The sequence below is a fragment of the Populus trichocarpa genome, chromosome 1 (assembly GCF_000002775.5).
Source record: "Populus trichocarpa isolate Nisqually-1 chromosome 1, P.trichocarpa_v4.1, whole genome shotgun sequence".
NCBI classification, from domain to species: Eukaryota; Viridiplantae; Streptophyta; class Magnoliopsida; order Malpighiales; family Salicaceae; genus Populus; species Populus trichocarpa.
In genome coordinates, this window is record NC_037285.2 from 35,305,016 (window position 1) to 35,318,143 (window position 13,128).

The 13,128-nt window shown below is 31.5% G+C and overlaps 1 protein-coding gene across 2 annotated transcripts; it reads left to right on the top strand.

The window, feature by feature from the left end:
* The first annotated feature begins 7,611 nt into the window (after positions 1-7,611).
* LOC7467653 (probable methyltransferase PMT9) lies at positions 7,612-11,904 on the top strand. Of its 2 annotated transcripts, none has more exons than XM_002300028.4 (8): positions 7,612-8,061; positions 8,295-8,459; positions 8,558-8,740; positions 8,834-9,428; positions 9,840-9,952; positions 10,068-10,288; positions 10,964-11,293; positions 11,559-11,904. In XM_002300028.4, exons 1-7 carry the CDS (start codon positions 7,825-7,827, stop codon positions 11,277-11,279), a joined length of 1,830 nt encoding a protein of 609 aa, XP_002300064.3. In that variant the 5' UTR covers positions 7,612-7,824; the 3' UTR covers positions 11,280-11,293; positions 11,559-11,904. The 2 variants fall into 2 exon arrangements, with proteins under 2 accessions (XP_002300064.3, XP_052304088.1); XM_052448128.1 differs by having other exon boundaries at positions 11,567-11,904.
* Positions 11,905-13,128: the final 1,224 nt, after the last annotated feature.

Here is a 13,128-nt window from a genome sequence, read left to right on the forward strand (position 1 = left end):
ACACTTTAAGTACCAATCACTATTCTTTTTGTGGAAGTAATCATTGCACAAAATCTTACTAAGATATGTGTATAAAACACTTTTCTTATCCTGGTATCTCCTCTATTAGTTACAGGCTCACTCTCCTTATAATCTTAATGTTCAATAAGTCTTGAGGTATTTTTCTCAAAGTTTTCATTGATAACTAGTTTCATATGACCTTTATATCCTTGTTCAACATGCATGATCCTCTTAAAAGTTTTTTTTCAAATATGAATAGTAATCATCATAGTTGACTTATAAAATACATAAGATATTTTACAATATAATGCAAGAATTAAATAAAGGAAACTTGATCATTTAAAGCTCCAATATATGCATATAGAAAATAATCTAGAAGGATAAATCTTTTCTATTTTGAGAATCATATAATCTCCTTTTATAATTGTAAAATATTATGTTTTCATACTTAAAATGTCTATTCATAACAAGTTTAATTCAATAATGCTTCCACCTAGCTTGTACATATGTTAGATACAAAATTACATAATTTTAAGTATAATAATCTTAAATGAATAAAACTAGTATGTTAGTCCCTCAAAATTAGAGTTTACAACCCTTGAGCCAATAGATTGGTTATTGGGTAGTCTATTTGATGCTTAGTTTCCTAAAAAGAAGAGGCATTGTTACATTAAATTTATTCAGGATAATATGTTAACCAAAAACATATTAGGAATATCAAATTCATTCTATGGTTAATAATTGCAGTTTAGTTTTTGATGTAAAGTGTAACGAAAGGATATGAGGTTTTTTTATATTGAAAAATAAAACATAACAAGGTTTTAGAAGAAAAAAAACTCATTTTTTATTCATCAATCTTCCTCTTCATCAAAAGGCTATTAGAACCTTTTTAAATATAAAACTCTAATAATATTGAAATAGAAAAATAAAATAAAAATAGATTAAAATTCTTAAGCTATTACTAATTTTCTCAATAAACACTTGCCTAATAAAAAATAGGTAACAAGTTTTAGGAAATATTAGGATTAAATAAATATTATGATAAGAATAATTAAGTCTGAAATTACTTGATACACACCCCGCATTAGGCTCTCTCACTTAAAAAAAACCTATCCTCTTGTTCACTATATTAAATTAAACTTTTTATGCCAAAATAAATAAATAATTGAAATATAATAGTATGATTAATTTTTGTTTAAGATAACTTGTTTTAAACCTTTTTGCTTTAAACTTCACATGATTGATAAAATAAGTATGAAGGTAATTCACTTTTAAGCTAAAATCCTGAAATTCAATAAAATCAACAAAATTTGCCTCTTTAATACTAGAAAAACAACAAGAATTCCCAAATAGACAAATTATATCATATTGTACGGATTTCCATTTCAATTTTAGTGGACTTATTAGTCACTTGCACATGATGTCTTATAGTTGTTTCATAAGCCAATGTTTTTGCACTTTTTTGTCCTTTACTCTAGTCATTAGTTGCTTAATCTAGTTCGTTTTCATAATTAAATATGAAAGTATCTTTGCTATCTACTTCAAAATCTTTATTTGTCAAAAAAGACCATCTTATTTGTAGATTTTCTTTTCTTACATGGTTTATTGTTAATGAAGTTATTACATAGACCAATAACTTCTTTAACTAAAATCTTAGTATAAAAAATAGCACTAAATCTTATAGACTCAACATTGTAATCTAACAAAATAAATCTATTTCTTAACTCATGTCTCATACGAAACAAAATCTTATTAAACATTCTATCTTTTTCTTAAAAAAAATATTATAGATCTATTTACACCATCCAAAAGCTTTTCCTCTTAATCTAATCTCAACCACCTATGACATATTCTCTTGTAACAATCTCAAATATTTCAAGCTAGTCCATAAAATTTTAAATACCTAAATATCTATTAAAAGTTTCAGTACGAACTTTAATGGAAATTGTTTTGGCTTATAATTAAATTTATCATACTCACTAATGGATTATGATTTATTAGGAATTATTATTTTAAGTGTTGCTACGTGGTTTTTTGGCCAGATGCCATCACCATGGTCTTATCACCCTACCAGGCCCAACTTCTCATATACTTGGGTTTAGGCATGTGTTGAGCTCAATGCAATGTGAGTTTGGTAACTTCCCAAACCTAATACACTTAGGTTCAACCATGTGCTGAGCCCAAGACAACGAGGGTCTTGAAAGTTGCCAAACCTAGTATAGATGGGTTCATTTAAGGAACAAGCTCAATTCCCTTGGGTTCAACTAAGGGGAAGATCTCAGCTCTCATGGGCCCAACTACATTTTGTATCTTACTCTCCCTACATCTTTAGATGTAAAAAATCTCTCAATGATCTATCATATTTATCCCTAATTAATGCATATATAAGAGATACTTATCTCTTATTAAATGTTATTAGAAAAAATGATACTTCAGCCCCTTCTCTATATAAAAGAACAAGACTCGGAAGCTATCAATACCAAATGGATCCTTCAAGCTCCAGGTTCACAATCTCTTCATTCATAATATTTTTAGCATATATATTTTCAAAGTATATCTCTCTAAAATATCATTGCACTTTCTCTCTCTAAAAAGATACATACTCAAGCTTATGATAGTCTTTAAATCTACAAAAGATAACCTTTTACGGTACTAACCATCAATCACCTTGGCCTACCAGGCCTCAGGTACAAGCTACCAATCACTTTAGCTAGAGATGATGAATCAAATTACTAGAACTAAGAGATTAACTAGTTATCCAACTCATAAGTCTTGGTCCTAAGCTACTTGGAGTTTTTGGGACATCATTAGTGGTGTTGTTTGTGGGAACTGATAAAAAAGTTATCGGCTTCTTCCTAAAGCTTTCTTTTGACATTTTCAGGCAATTTCATGGCACAAAACCAATATCTACCTGGGCTAGGACATGAGACAAGTCTACTTATTGCTGTGGACACTCCTACCTAATCGGACCTTCAACAACTCACTAGTCAAGTGCAACTCCCAAAAAGGGATTGATTTAGTCTTCTTAGTGCAATAACACAATTATCTTAAGAATGAGCAATACTCCAAGGAAGAGATTGTCTTGGTATCCTTAGTGCAATAACACAATTATCCAATGAATGTGCAATACTTCTAGGAAGGGATTGACTTGGTCTTCTTAGTAAAATAACACAATTATCCTAGAAATATGCAATTCTCTTAGGAAGAGATTGACTTGCTCTTCCTAGTGCAATATTACAATTATCCTAGGAATGTATTCTAGGAAGGGATTGACATGGTTTTCCTATTGCAATAACACAATTATCCAAGGAATGTGCAATACTTGTAGAAAGGGATTAATTTGGTCTCCCTAGTGCAATAACACAATTATCATAGGAATTTGCAATTGTCATAGGAAAGGATTGACTTGATCTCCCTATTGCAATAACACAATTATCATAGGAATGTGTAATTGTCATAGGAAGGGATTGACTTGGTCTCCATAGTGCAATAACATAATTATCCTATTGCAATAACATAATTATTCTAGGAATGTGCAATTCTCTTAGGAAGGGATTGACTTGATCTCTTTAGTGCAATAACATAATTATCCTAGAAATGTGCAATTTTCCTAGGATGGGATTGACATGGTCTCCCTAGAGCAATAACCCTACCACTTTTCAAAGGATGAACTTGATCTCCTTAGTTCTATAGGCTCACCCTCCTTAGGTTCTGCATAGCCACTTAGAAATTTTCTAAATATAGGCTCACTCTTTTTGGGCTCCACATAGCCACTTAGAAATCTTCTAAGTATAGGCTCACCCCTTTTTCGGTTCCACCTAGCAACTTATAAATTTTCTAAGTATATGGCTCCCCTCCTAGAAAAATCTTCTAAATATAGGCTTACCCTCCATAGTTTTCTTTACATACTAGAAAATTATTCTAAGTATGAGTTCCTTTATATTTCTCCTTTTACATACTTAGAAATTCTTTTTCAACCATGGTGCATACCCTTACACACGGGATCTATGGTATATCACCTGGGGTTTCAACCACCTTCTTATATGAAAAAATTATTAAACTTGTCGTCTCGAGCATTTTTACAAGACTTTGTGTATAAATATCACAAAGACTTAGGGGGCTACTAATGGACCAGAATTTATCATTTTGAGTGTGGCTTTGTGGCCCTATGGCCTTATGGCTCTTTGGCCAGGCACCAACACTATGTGTTTGTCACCCTATCAGGCCCAACTCTTATATATACTTGGGTTTAACCATGTGCTAAGCCTAATTTGAGTTTATCAATTTTCCAAATCCAATATACTTGGGTTCAACTATGTGATGAGCCCAAGACAACATCGGCTTGACAACTTTCCAGACCCAATACACTTGGGTTCAACCATGTGTTGAGCCCAATGCAATGTGGGTCTGGAAAGTTGTCAGACCTAGTATAGTTAGGTTCAGCCAAGGGACAAGCCTAGCTCATTTAGGCATAACTAAGGAAAGAGGCCAACTCTCTTGGGTTTTGCTAAAGGGAAGAACTCAGCCCTCATGGGCTCATCTATATTTTGTATCCTCCTCTTCCTACTTATCTAGGTGTATAAAGATCCGAATGACCTACCATATTTATCCCTCATTAATGTATATATAAGAGATATTTATCCCTCATTAAATGCTATCAAGACAAAATAACACTTCAGCCCCTCCTCTCCATAAAAGGACAAAACTCGTGGGCTATAAATATCTCATGGATCCTTCAAGCTCCTGATTCATAATCTCTCAATTCTTAATATTTTTAGTATATATTTTCAGATTATATCTCTCTAAATATCATTGCATTTTGTCTGTCTAAAAAGATACTTATTTAAGCATATGAGAGTCCCTAAATCTATAAAAGGGGACCTTTTGCATGTACCAATCATCAGCTACCTTGGCCTACCAATCCTCAGGTACAAACTACCAGCCACCCTGGCTAGGGAGAATTGATAAGATTACTAGAATCAAGAGATTAATCAATATTCAACACATAAGCCTTGCTCCTAAGCTACTTGGATTTTAGAACATTATCAATTACCTCTGTTATAATCTTCAGTTAAAATTTCATAAAAAGTAGGAACAAGACTACAAATAGACTAACTACAAACCTTTTTCACTAGTAAAACACCCATTATAATCATGATATTTGTTGGCATCTAACATCAAGATGTCGGGATCTTCTTCAATCCTAGTGAAATTAACATCAATTTTGCTCAAAGTGACAATCATACCTCTATTATAGAGTTATCAATGTCACATTATAGACTTGCATAACACCCCAAAAGGCTTGTATCCTTTGATATATGTTATTGGGATGGTTGCTAACACTTTGTCCACCATACAAGTCGATCCAACTCCGATACGAATTGACATAGCTTATAGCGAAAGGATACATGTCATGCTAAAAAACTCTAAAAAAACACATACGCCAAGGTTATAAGAAAAGCTCACAAAATTTAATTTTTATTTGTCAATAGTCTTTTTCGTAACAAAAAAAATCTAGTACAACCCTTTAAATAAAAAAAATCCTAATAATACTTAATATAAAAATAATAAAATAGAATCCTAGAGTTATCATTAATTTTGTAAATAATCATTAGCCTCATTAAATAAAAGTAATAAATTCCAGAGAGTTTTAAAATTAAATAAATATTACAATAAAAATAATTAAGCCCAATAAAAACATCGATGTTAATTAAAAAAAAATTAATATCGAAGGAAGTTCTGTTATAAAATCAAACTTAATTTTTTCATGAATAAAAATTAATAATATTAGAATCATGTCCTCCTCGTACCCGTTTTTCTCACATTATCAAAAAATTACAATTTTGTTTAGTAAAAAGCTAAATGTAACGAATTCATGAGATCTCGAATAGTGAGTATTTATTTAATGATTTGCTCTTAAAGTTGAAAAAAAGCTAAGAGTTGCATTCACGATGCCTAACATCACTCTCTTGTGCATTTCCTATCCTTAGCTGCATTCACGATGCCTAACCCAAACTCTTTTATTTCACTTATATATTATTATAGTTGTCAAATCCAACCTGAAAATAAATTAATCAAAGCTTTGAATCATTAAGCCCAACAATTTAACTCGATTGATTAAAGTAATTTTTTTTTCATAAAATTAAAATAAAATAATAAAAAAACATTTCTCTATGGTAAATAAATAAATAGCTGGACAAAGAAAAATTAGAATAATAAGAATAATAACAATTTAAGCATAAATTAGCAAATACAACTTAATTTAATTTCTTTTCCTTTGAAATATAGTAAAAACGTTTCGGTAAATAAAAGAATTTAAAAAATTATTTATTTATAAATAAATAAAATTTGCATTTTTTTACAATTTGTTTTTTTTTAATTTTTTAATATATATATATATATATATATATATATATATATATCTTTAATCAACTTTTTCCTTTTTTTTTTCTTGAAATTAGAACAAGGTGACATACATCCCTCTCATTTAAAAAATTAAAATTAATGAAAACTTGGATTGATTATGGGAAAATAATCTATTTTATCTAATATATTAAATCATAAAAAAGCAATTATCCAAATTAAAACCTTAAAGATGTTTTTATGAAAATTTGATACTAAAAACACATCTAGTGTTATCAAATAAGAACAAAAAACACATATATAAGATGAGACTAATCATTGTAAAAATGAACTATAATAATGAAGAGATAAAGATGTAAATATGTACATAAGAGTTTGATTTTTTGATATTTATACCTTATCAATTATTCTTTTAATAAAAAATTTAAATAATCACAAATTATTCATCGATTTTTGAGTATTCATATAAATATTTATTATCTAACTATTATTTAGTATTCAATAAAAATAAAATAATTAATATATATGTTTAAAGTGTGCGTTTGTATATATATATTAAATTATAAAACTATAAATACTATACATATATGTGTGTTTTATATCTATATTAAGATATGTATATATTATATTATATAAAAAACCCTAAATATTCTATAAATATATCAATACGATATAAATATATATTTTAGATTAGGTTTGGATGAGTTTTAAGTTGGATTTGATAATATACATATTTTATTCATTATTTATAAGTTAAAATAATAAAAAAAAATATTTATTTTTTATGTCGCATCGGTATTCTTCAAGTTAATATTAAATTGTGATTACTTATAAAGAGATCTTAATCTAATCCTAAATTTATAAACTCATTTTTAGTTAAGTCCCAAACTTATAAATTTTCTTAATTAAGTTCCAAATATTTTTTTTTAAAAAAAAATCTTAATCAAGTCTTTTGTTAATGTTTATCAATATTTTTATCAAAATCTCTTAAATCAATGCGTTTTAGTGCATAAATATTCATATTAGATAGAAAATGTTAATGTTCATTAATTTTTCCATCAAATGTTTTTTCAGAGGGACACTATTTTAGTGTATAAAAATATGCAAAGTAGGCTTAAACTATGAAAGAAATTGATAAAAGATACAACATTTGGGACTTAATTGATAAAATTTATAAGTTTGAGATATAATCGAAAATGCATATATAGGTTTGGGAATAAATTGAGGTTTTCCCTGAGATAATACTAAAGAAGAAGTAGAGGAGCGAAACAAGAATCTTTGAAGACCGCACGTCACAACACAAGGTTGAAGCAGTCAGTCAGTCAGTCAGACAGTCAGTCAGTCCACTCGTATGTCCGGTTTTCTTGCTTTCTTTAAACCCCGCGAAAATCTCCTCCACTGTTAAAAATCTCTCCTCTCCTTGACGGACTGAATTCGACGGCTCCGATATTTTCTTCAGAAATGAAGCAAAAAAGCGAAAAGCTTTACACTGCCAAGCAGATAACCTCTGCTCTGATCGCCTTCATTTTTCTTCTGGGCTTGCTCTGTCTGTACTATGGATCTTCTTTTGTTCCTGCTCTCTCCAGATCTGAAGGCGAACATGACGGCACGGATCCTGTTCTCGGCGGGAATATCCGGGATTTTGATGATTTGTTTGAGGACCAAGAACATAACCCAGAAGTCCCCAAAAGCATTCCTGTATGTTTTCCCTATTAATTACTAAAAAATATGAACTGGGTTTTGATTGATTTTGTGTTTAAGCATTGTTTTGCTAGTATTAAATTGTGCCGAAGTATGTTTTTTTCTTCTTAGCATTTTGTTAATATTTAATTGTGTCAAAGTATGCATTTTTGTTTTTATAAGTTTGTGAAAGTAATGATTTTTAGATCAACTTATTTGTTATTTTTGTGTGTTTTGGTCGGCTATTACAGATCTGTGATATAAAACACTCAGAGTTGATACCATGTTTGGATAGAAACCTTATCTACCAATTGAAATTGAAGCCAAATTTGACTTTAATGGAGCATTATGAAAGGCATTGCCCCCCTCCGGAGCGGCGTTTTAATTGTCTTATACCACCTCCTATTGGTTACAAGGTTTGTGAGAGTGTTCTTGCTGGTGTACGTGTTTGTTTAATTTTTGCTTTGCAGTTAGTTTTGATTTGGACGAAATCAATCAATTTTTAGAATTCCAGATCCCTATAAGGTGGCCGGAGAGTAGAGATGAGGTTTGGAAAGCAAATATACCTCATACACATCTCGCGCAAGAGAAGTCGGATCAGAATTGGATGGTAGTGAATGGGGAGAAGATAAATTTTCCTGGTGGAGGAACCCATTTTCATGATGGAGCAAATAAGTACATTGTTTCTCTTGCTAGGGTAATACAATATCTTGATCTTCTGTTTTGTTCGCTTAAATGTGTTATAAAGTGAGTCTAACCAAGCTTATGTTTTATTTTTTTGCTGGTACAGATGCTTAAATTTCCCAATGATAAACTTCACAATGGTGGGAATATCCGAAATGTTCTTGACGTTGGTTGTGGAGTTGCAAGTTTTGGAGCTTATCTTCTTTCCCACAGCATTATAGCTATGTCCATTGCACCTAATGATGTACATGAGAATCAAATACAGTTTGCGCTGGAGAGAGGGATTCCTTCAACTCTTGGTGTCTTAGGCACTAAAAGACTTCCTTATCCAAGTAGATCATTCGAACTGGCTCACTGTTCTCGATGCCGTATTGATTGGCTCCAGAGAGATGGAATCCTCTTGTTAGAACTTGATAGATTACTAAGACCTGGAGGGTATTTTGCCTACTCCTCTCCTGAAGCCTATGCACTTGATCCAGAAAATCGAAGGATCTGGAATGCAATGCATGACCTTTTGAGAAGAATGTGTTGGAGGGTTGCTGTGAAGAAAGATCAGACTGTTATTTGGCAAAAACCATTGGGTAATGGCTGTTACTTGAAGAGGGATCCTGGGACGCAGCCCCCGCTATGCAGTACTGGTGATGACCCAGATGCAACTTGGAATGTGCACATGAAGGCCTGCATAGCCCCCTACTCAGCAAGTAAGTAGCAATAGAGTGTACATTTACAGAGCAGAAGTCACTGGATTTTTTTTGCTGATACTCTCATCTTTGGTGGAATTGCTAACTTTGTTTGGATACTGGGAATTCAGATCAACATACACATATAATTTAAAACATTATACTCTATAACTGGGCCATATGACGCAATATAACCAGATAAAGAAAGAAAAGCCGATATCCTTGACTGGGTTGAAGTATGGATACATTTTGAGAATAGATTCTTTGGTTTGCACCTAATACCTGAAAAATGACTATGAAAATGCTGTTTATTGCTGTTCTTTTTTTTAATGACCTTGTTAAGAGTCTAATTTACTTGTCACTGTTTTTAAGCCTTTTTAACATTTCAGTTAATCTTTTTTCCAGTTTCTTAAACTTGCCATTTATCCACAGAGATGCACAAGGAAAGAGGAAGCGGGCTAGTTCCTTGGCCAAAGAGGCTTACTGCAGCACCCCCTCGATTGGAAGACATTGGTGTCAGTCCTGAACAATTCCATGAAGACACTGTAGGTTTTTCAAGTTTATAGCATCACAGAAAAATGATATATATTGCTCCCCCCCCCCCTCCCTCGTTTTTACTATTATGATACCCTTCAGCAAATAAATATTCCTGTGGTGCAGAACATTTGGCAATTTAGAGTGAATGAGTACTGGAAGCAGATGAAATCTGTTGTACGGAAGAATTACTTCAGAAATGTCATGGATATGAACTCAAACCTTGGAGGTTTTGGTGCTGCTCTCAAAGATACAGATGTCTGGGTGATGAACGTTGCTCCAGTCAACATGTCTGCTAGATTGAAGATCATTTACGATCGTGGCTTAATTGGAACAGTTCATGATTGGTATGCATTTAACCAACCTTATATATATATCTCTTGAGGCTCACCTTGGTATTAGTGTCAACAATTTTACTGATGTAGGATTTCTAAGTTCTCTATCCTGGTTGCTCTATATCTATAAACTAGAGTTCATTTTCTGTTCATGTGTCAGATAAAATATTAATGGTCTTGTCTGAAGAAACTTGATCCATTGACAATAAATTGACTCATAAAATAAAGTATTTATGTAATGCATGTATTATGGTGAAGAGCAAAATATTTGTTTCTAGCACAAGCTGTTAAAAGGCAAAGAATTTGAACTTTGTGTTTCACTTTTGGAATGATTTTATGTGAAAACTCCAATCGCCTGTCTGGGTGATGATATGAATTCTAATGGGACATAGCATGACCGAGACTCACTCTTAACTTTCTCCCACTGTATGTTGCTGTCTTGGTAGCTCAAGTAAGAGGACTGCTTTAATTAGGATTTGAAAAGGATTTTGCATTGATCATCCATATAATTATCTAGATACCATGTTCATCCATGATTGCTTTCTGCTAATGAATTTCTCTATGGTGCACTTGAACAAATAAATGGTGTTTAACTACTGTATAGTGCTCCCCTTCTTCCAAGCTCTCTCATTTGTGCCACTCTTGTTTTCGAGTTTCTAAATGACTTTCACATAATATAATTTATAGGTGTGAAGCATTTTCTACATACCCACGTACATACGATCTTCTTCATGCCTGGGGAGTATTTTCTGAGATTCAGGAGCATGGGTGCGGTGTGGAGGATCTATTAATTGAAATGGATCGGATTCTAAGGCCTGATGGGTTTGTCATAATAAGAGACAAGCCCGTAATTATAAACTATATCCGAAAATTTGTGACTGCCTTAAGGTGGGATCGTTGGTTATCAGAGGTTGAACCAAGGAGTGATGCTCTCTCCTTGAGTGAAGAACGAGTTTTGATTGCAAGAAAGAAGTTATGGAGTGAAGGGGATTCAGCAATGTGAGCATGATGACAAAGGTGATGCTCTTATCAATTCTTTTTCTTGAAGGCATGCCAGTCAGTTAGGTTGTGTTCATTTTGTATTCCTTGTGAAACTTGAATTTCAATCTTAATTCAGTTAGCTAAAATATTGTGTGTAGAGTAGCAAACTCAAGACTAACAAATTGTTTTTCAATTGCGTTGAGTAGTTTTGCAAAAGATAACAGGGAATCTTCTCTCTGCAAATTTGGTTTTCTTATCCAATTGATCAATACAATGTTGATGTATTTGTGTTCCTTTGAAGGTGTTCAGCTACATGTTTGGAAGTTTCTAACCACCGAAGAACGTATGGGAAGCCAGGCCCTGTGTTGTGTCATCATTTTTAGAGTAAGATTCCCTATCGGCTGCAAAGGAGACGAAACCACGAGACAGATGATATATTGGTAGAATATCCCAGCACACAGGAGACAACACAGCTTTGGAGTAGTTCCAAACTCCCATGGGAGAAAAAGGAGAAACCACAATCTTTCATGAACTATTAGAACTAGGAGATGATGTTCTGTATTTATTCAAATGTCACTACTAAACATCACAGCTAACCTTTGGAACTTTTATCCCTCAATATTTTGCATCAACTCTTTCCGCTTTGATTCCTTTTCTTTAAACCTTCATTGCTTAATGATTTATCTTTCAGTGTTTATGCATAGAAAAATAGTAGCCCACAAATTACATGATCTTTGCCTTGATATGAGACCTTTGTGGAGCAGGCAAACCCGATTTTCTTTTACTTGCTATATGACGTGCGAAGTAAAACAAAAATCTGAGAACAAAAGGCTAAAAAAAAAAAAAAAAAAAAAACACTTGTGTTAACCTATAAAACTTGCATTGCAAATCATTTCATCGGAAGTATTAAATATGAAAAAATCATGAAGATTAATTTTTATTGGAAACATAAAATATTGAATGGTAAAAGAAAAAACCACACAAAAGGGTTCTAAAAAAATAATAATAATTAAAAGCCAAGAAAAAGTGCAAATCCACTTGAAATAACTCGTCAAACTCACATGTTAGGTCATGAAATTAGGATAACCCTATAAAAAAGAAAACATAGATCCATGAAGCCTATTTTACAAATAATAATAATAATAATAATAATAATAAATCAATGTCATGTAATGAGATATGTAATGAGATAAAAAAAAATAAGTAAAAAAAAAAATGATGTAAACCCATGGCCTAGGCCTTTTAAATAGAAACACCAAACCTGGAAAAAACACGAAAATCAAATTTCAATAAATTAAATGTCAAATGATGAAATTGAAAAAATAAAATCAATAAAAAAAAGATTCAAAAGAAAAAATAATAATTAAAAAAGTAAGGATCAAATTTGAAAAAGACATTAAAGGATGGATAATTTTGGATTGAAGGACTAAATTGAAAAGAAAAATCAATTTCATAAAAGAATTAAAGAAGAAACCACCAAAGAGAATGATGATAAAATCTAAAAAAGTAATTTTTTTTATTAAAGGATGAAATTGAAAACGCTTGAAAGTTTACAAAAAAAGATAAGGAACAAATGAAAAAAAAAGAAGGAAGAAATCATGACTAAATTTAAAAAATTCTAAAATGAAAAGCCTAGATTCAAGGATACAATTGAAAATAAATAAAAAAATATTACAAAAAAACCAAGAACAAAAATGAAACAAGTAAAAGAATGAGGATTGATACTCAAATATACCCGACCAAGGGAACTGCTCTGAAATTTTAAAAAAGAATTAGGATTAAATTTGAAAAATCAAAAAACAAAAAGTCTAGATTGAAGGATAAAATTGAAAATAAAATAAATAACTTACAAAAGGGCCAAAAATAAAAAT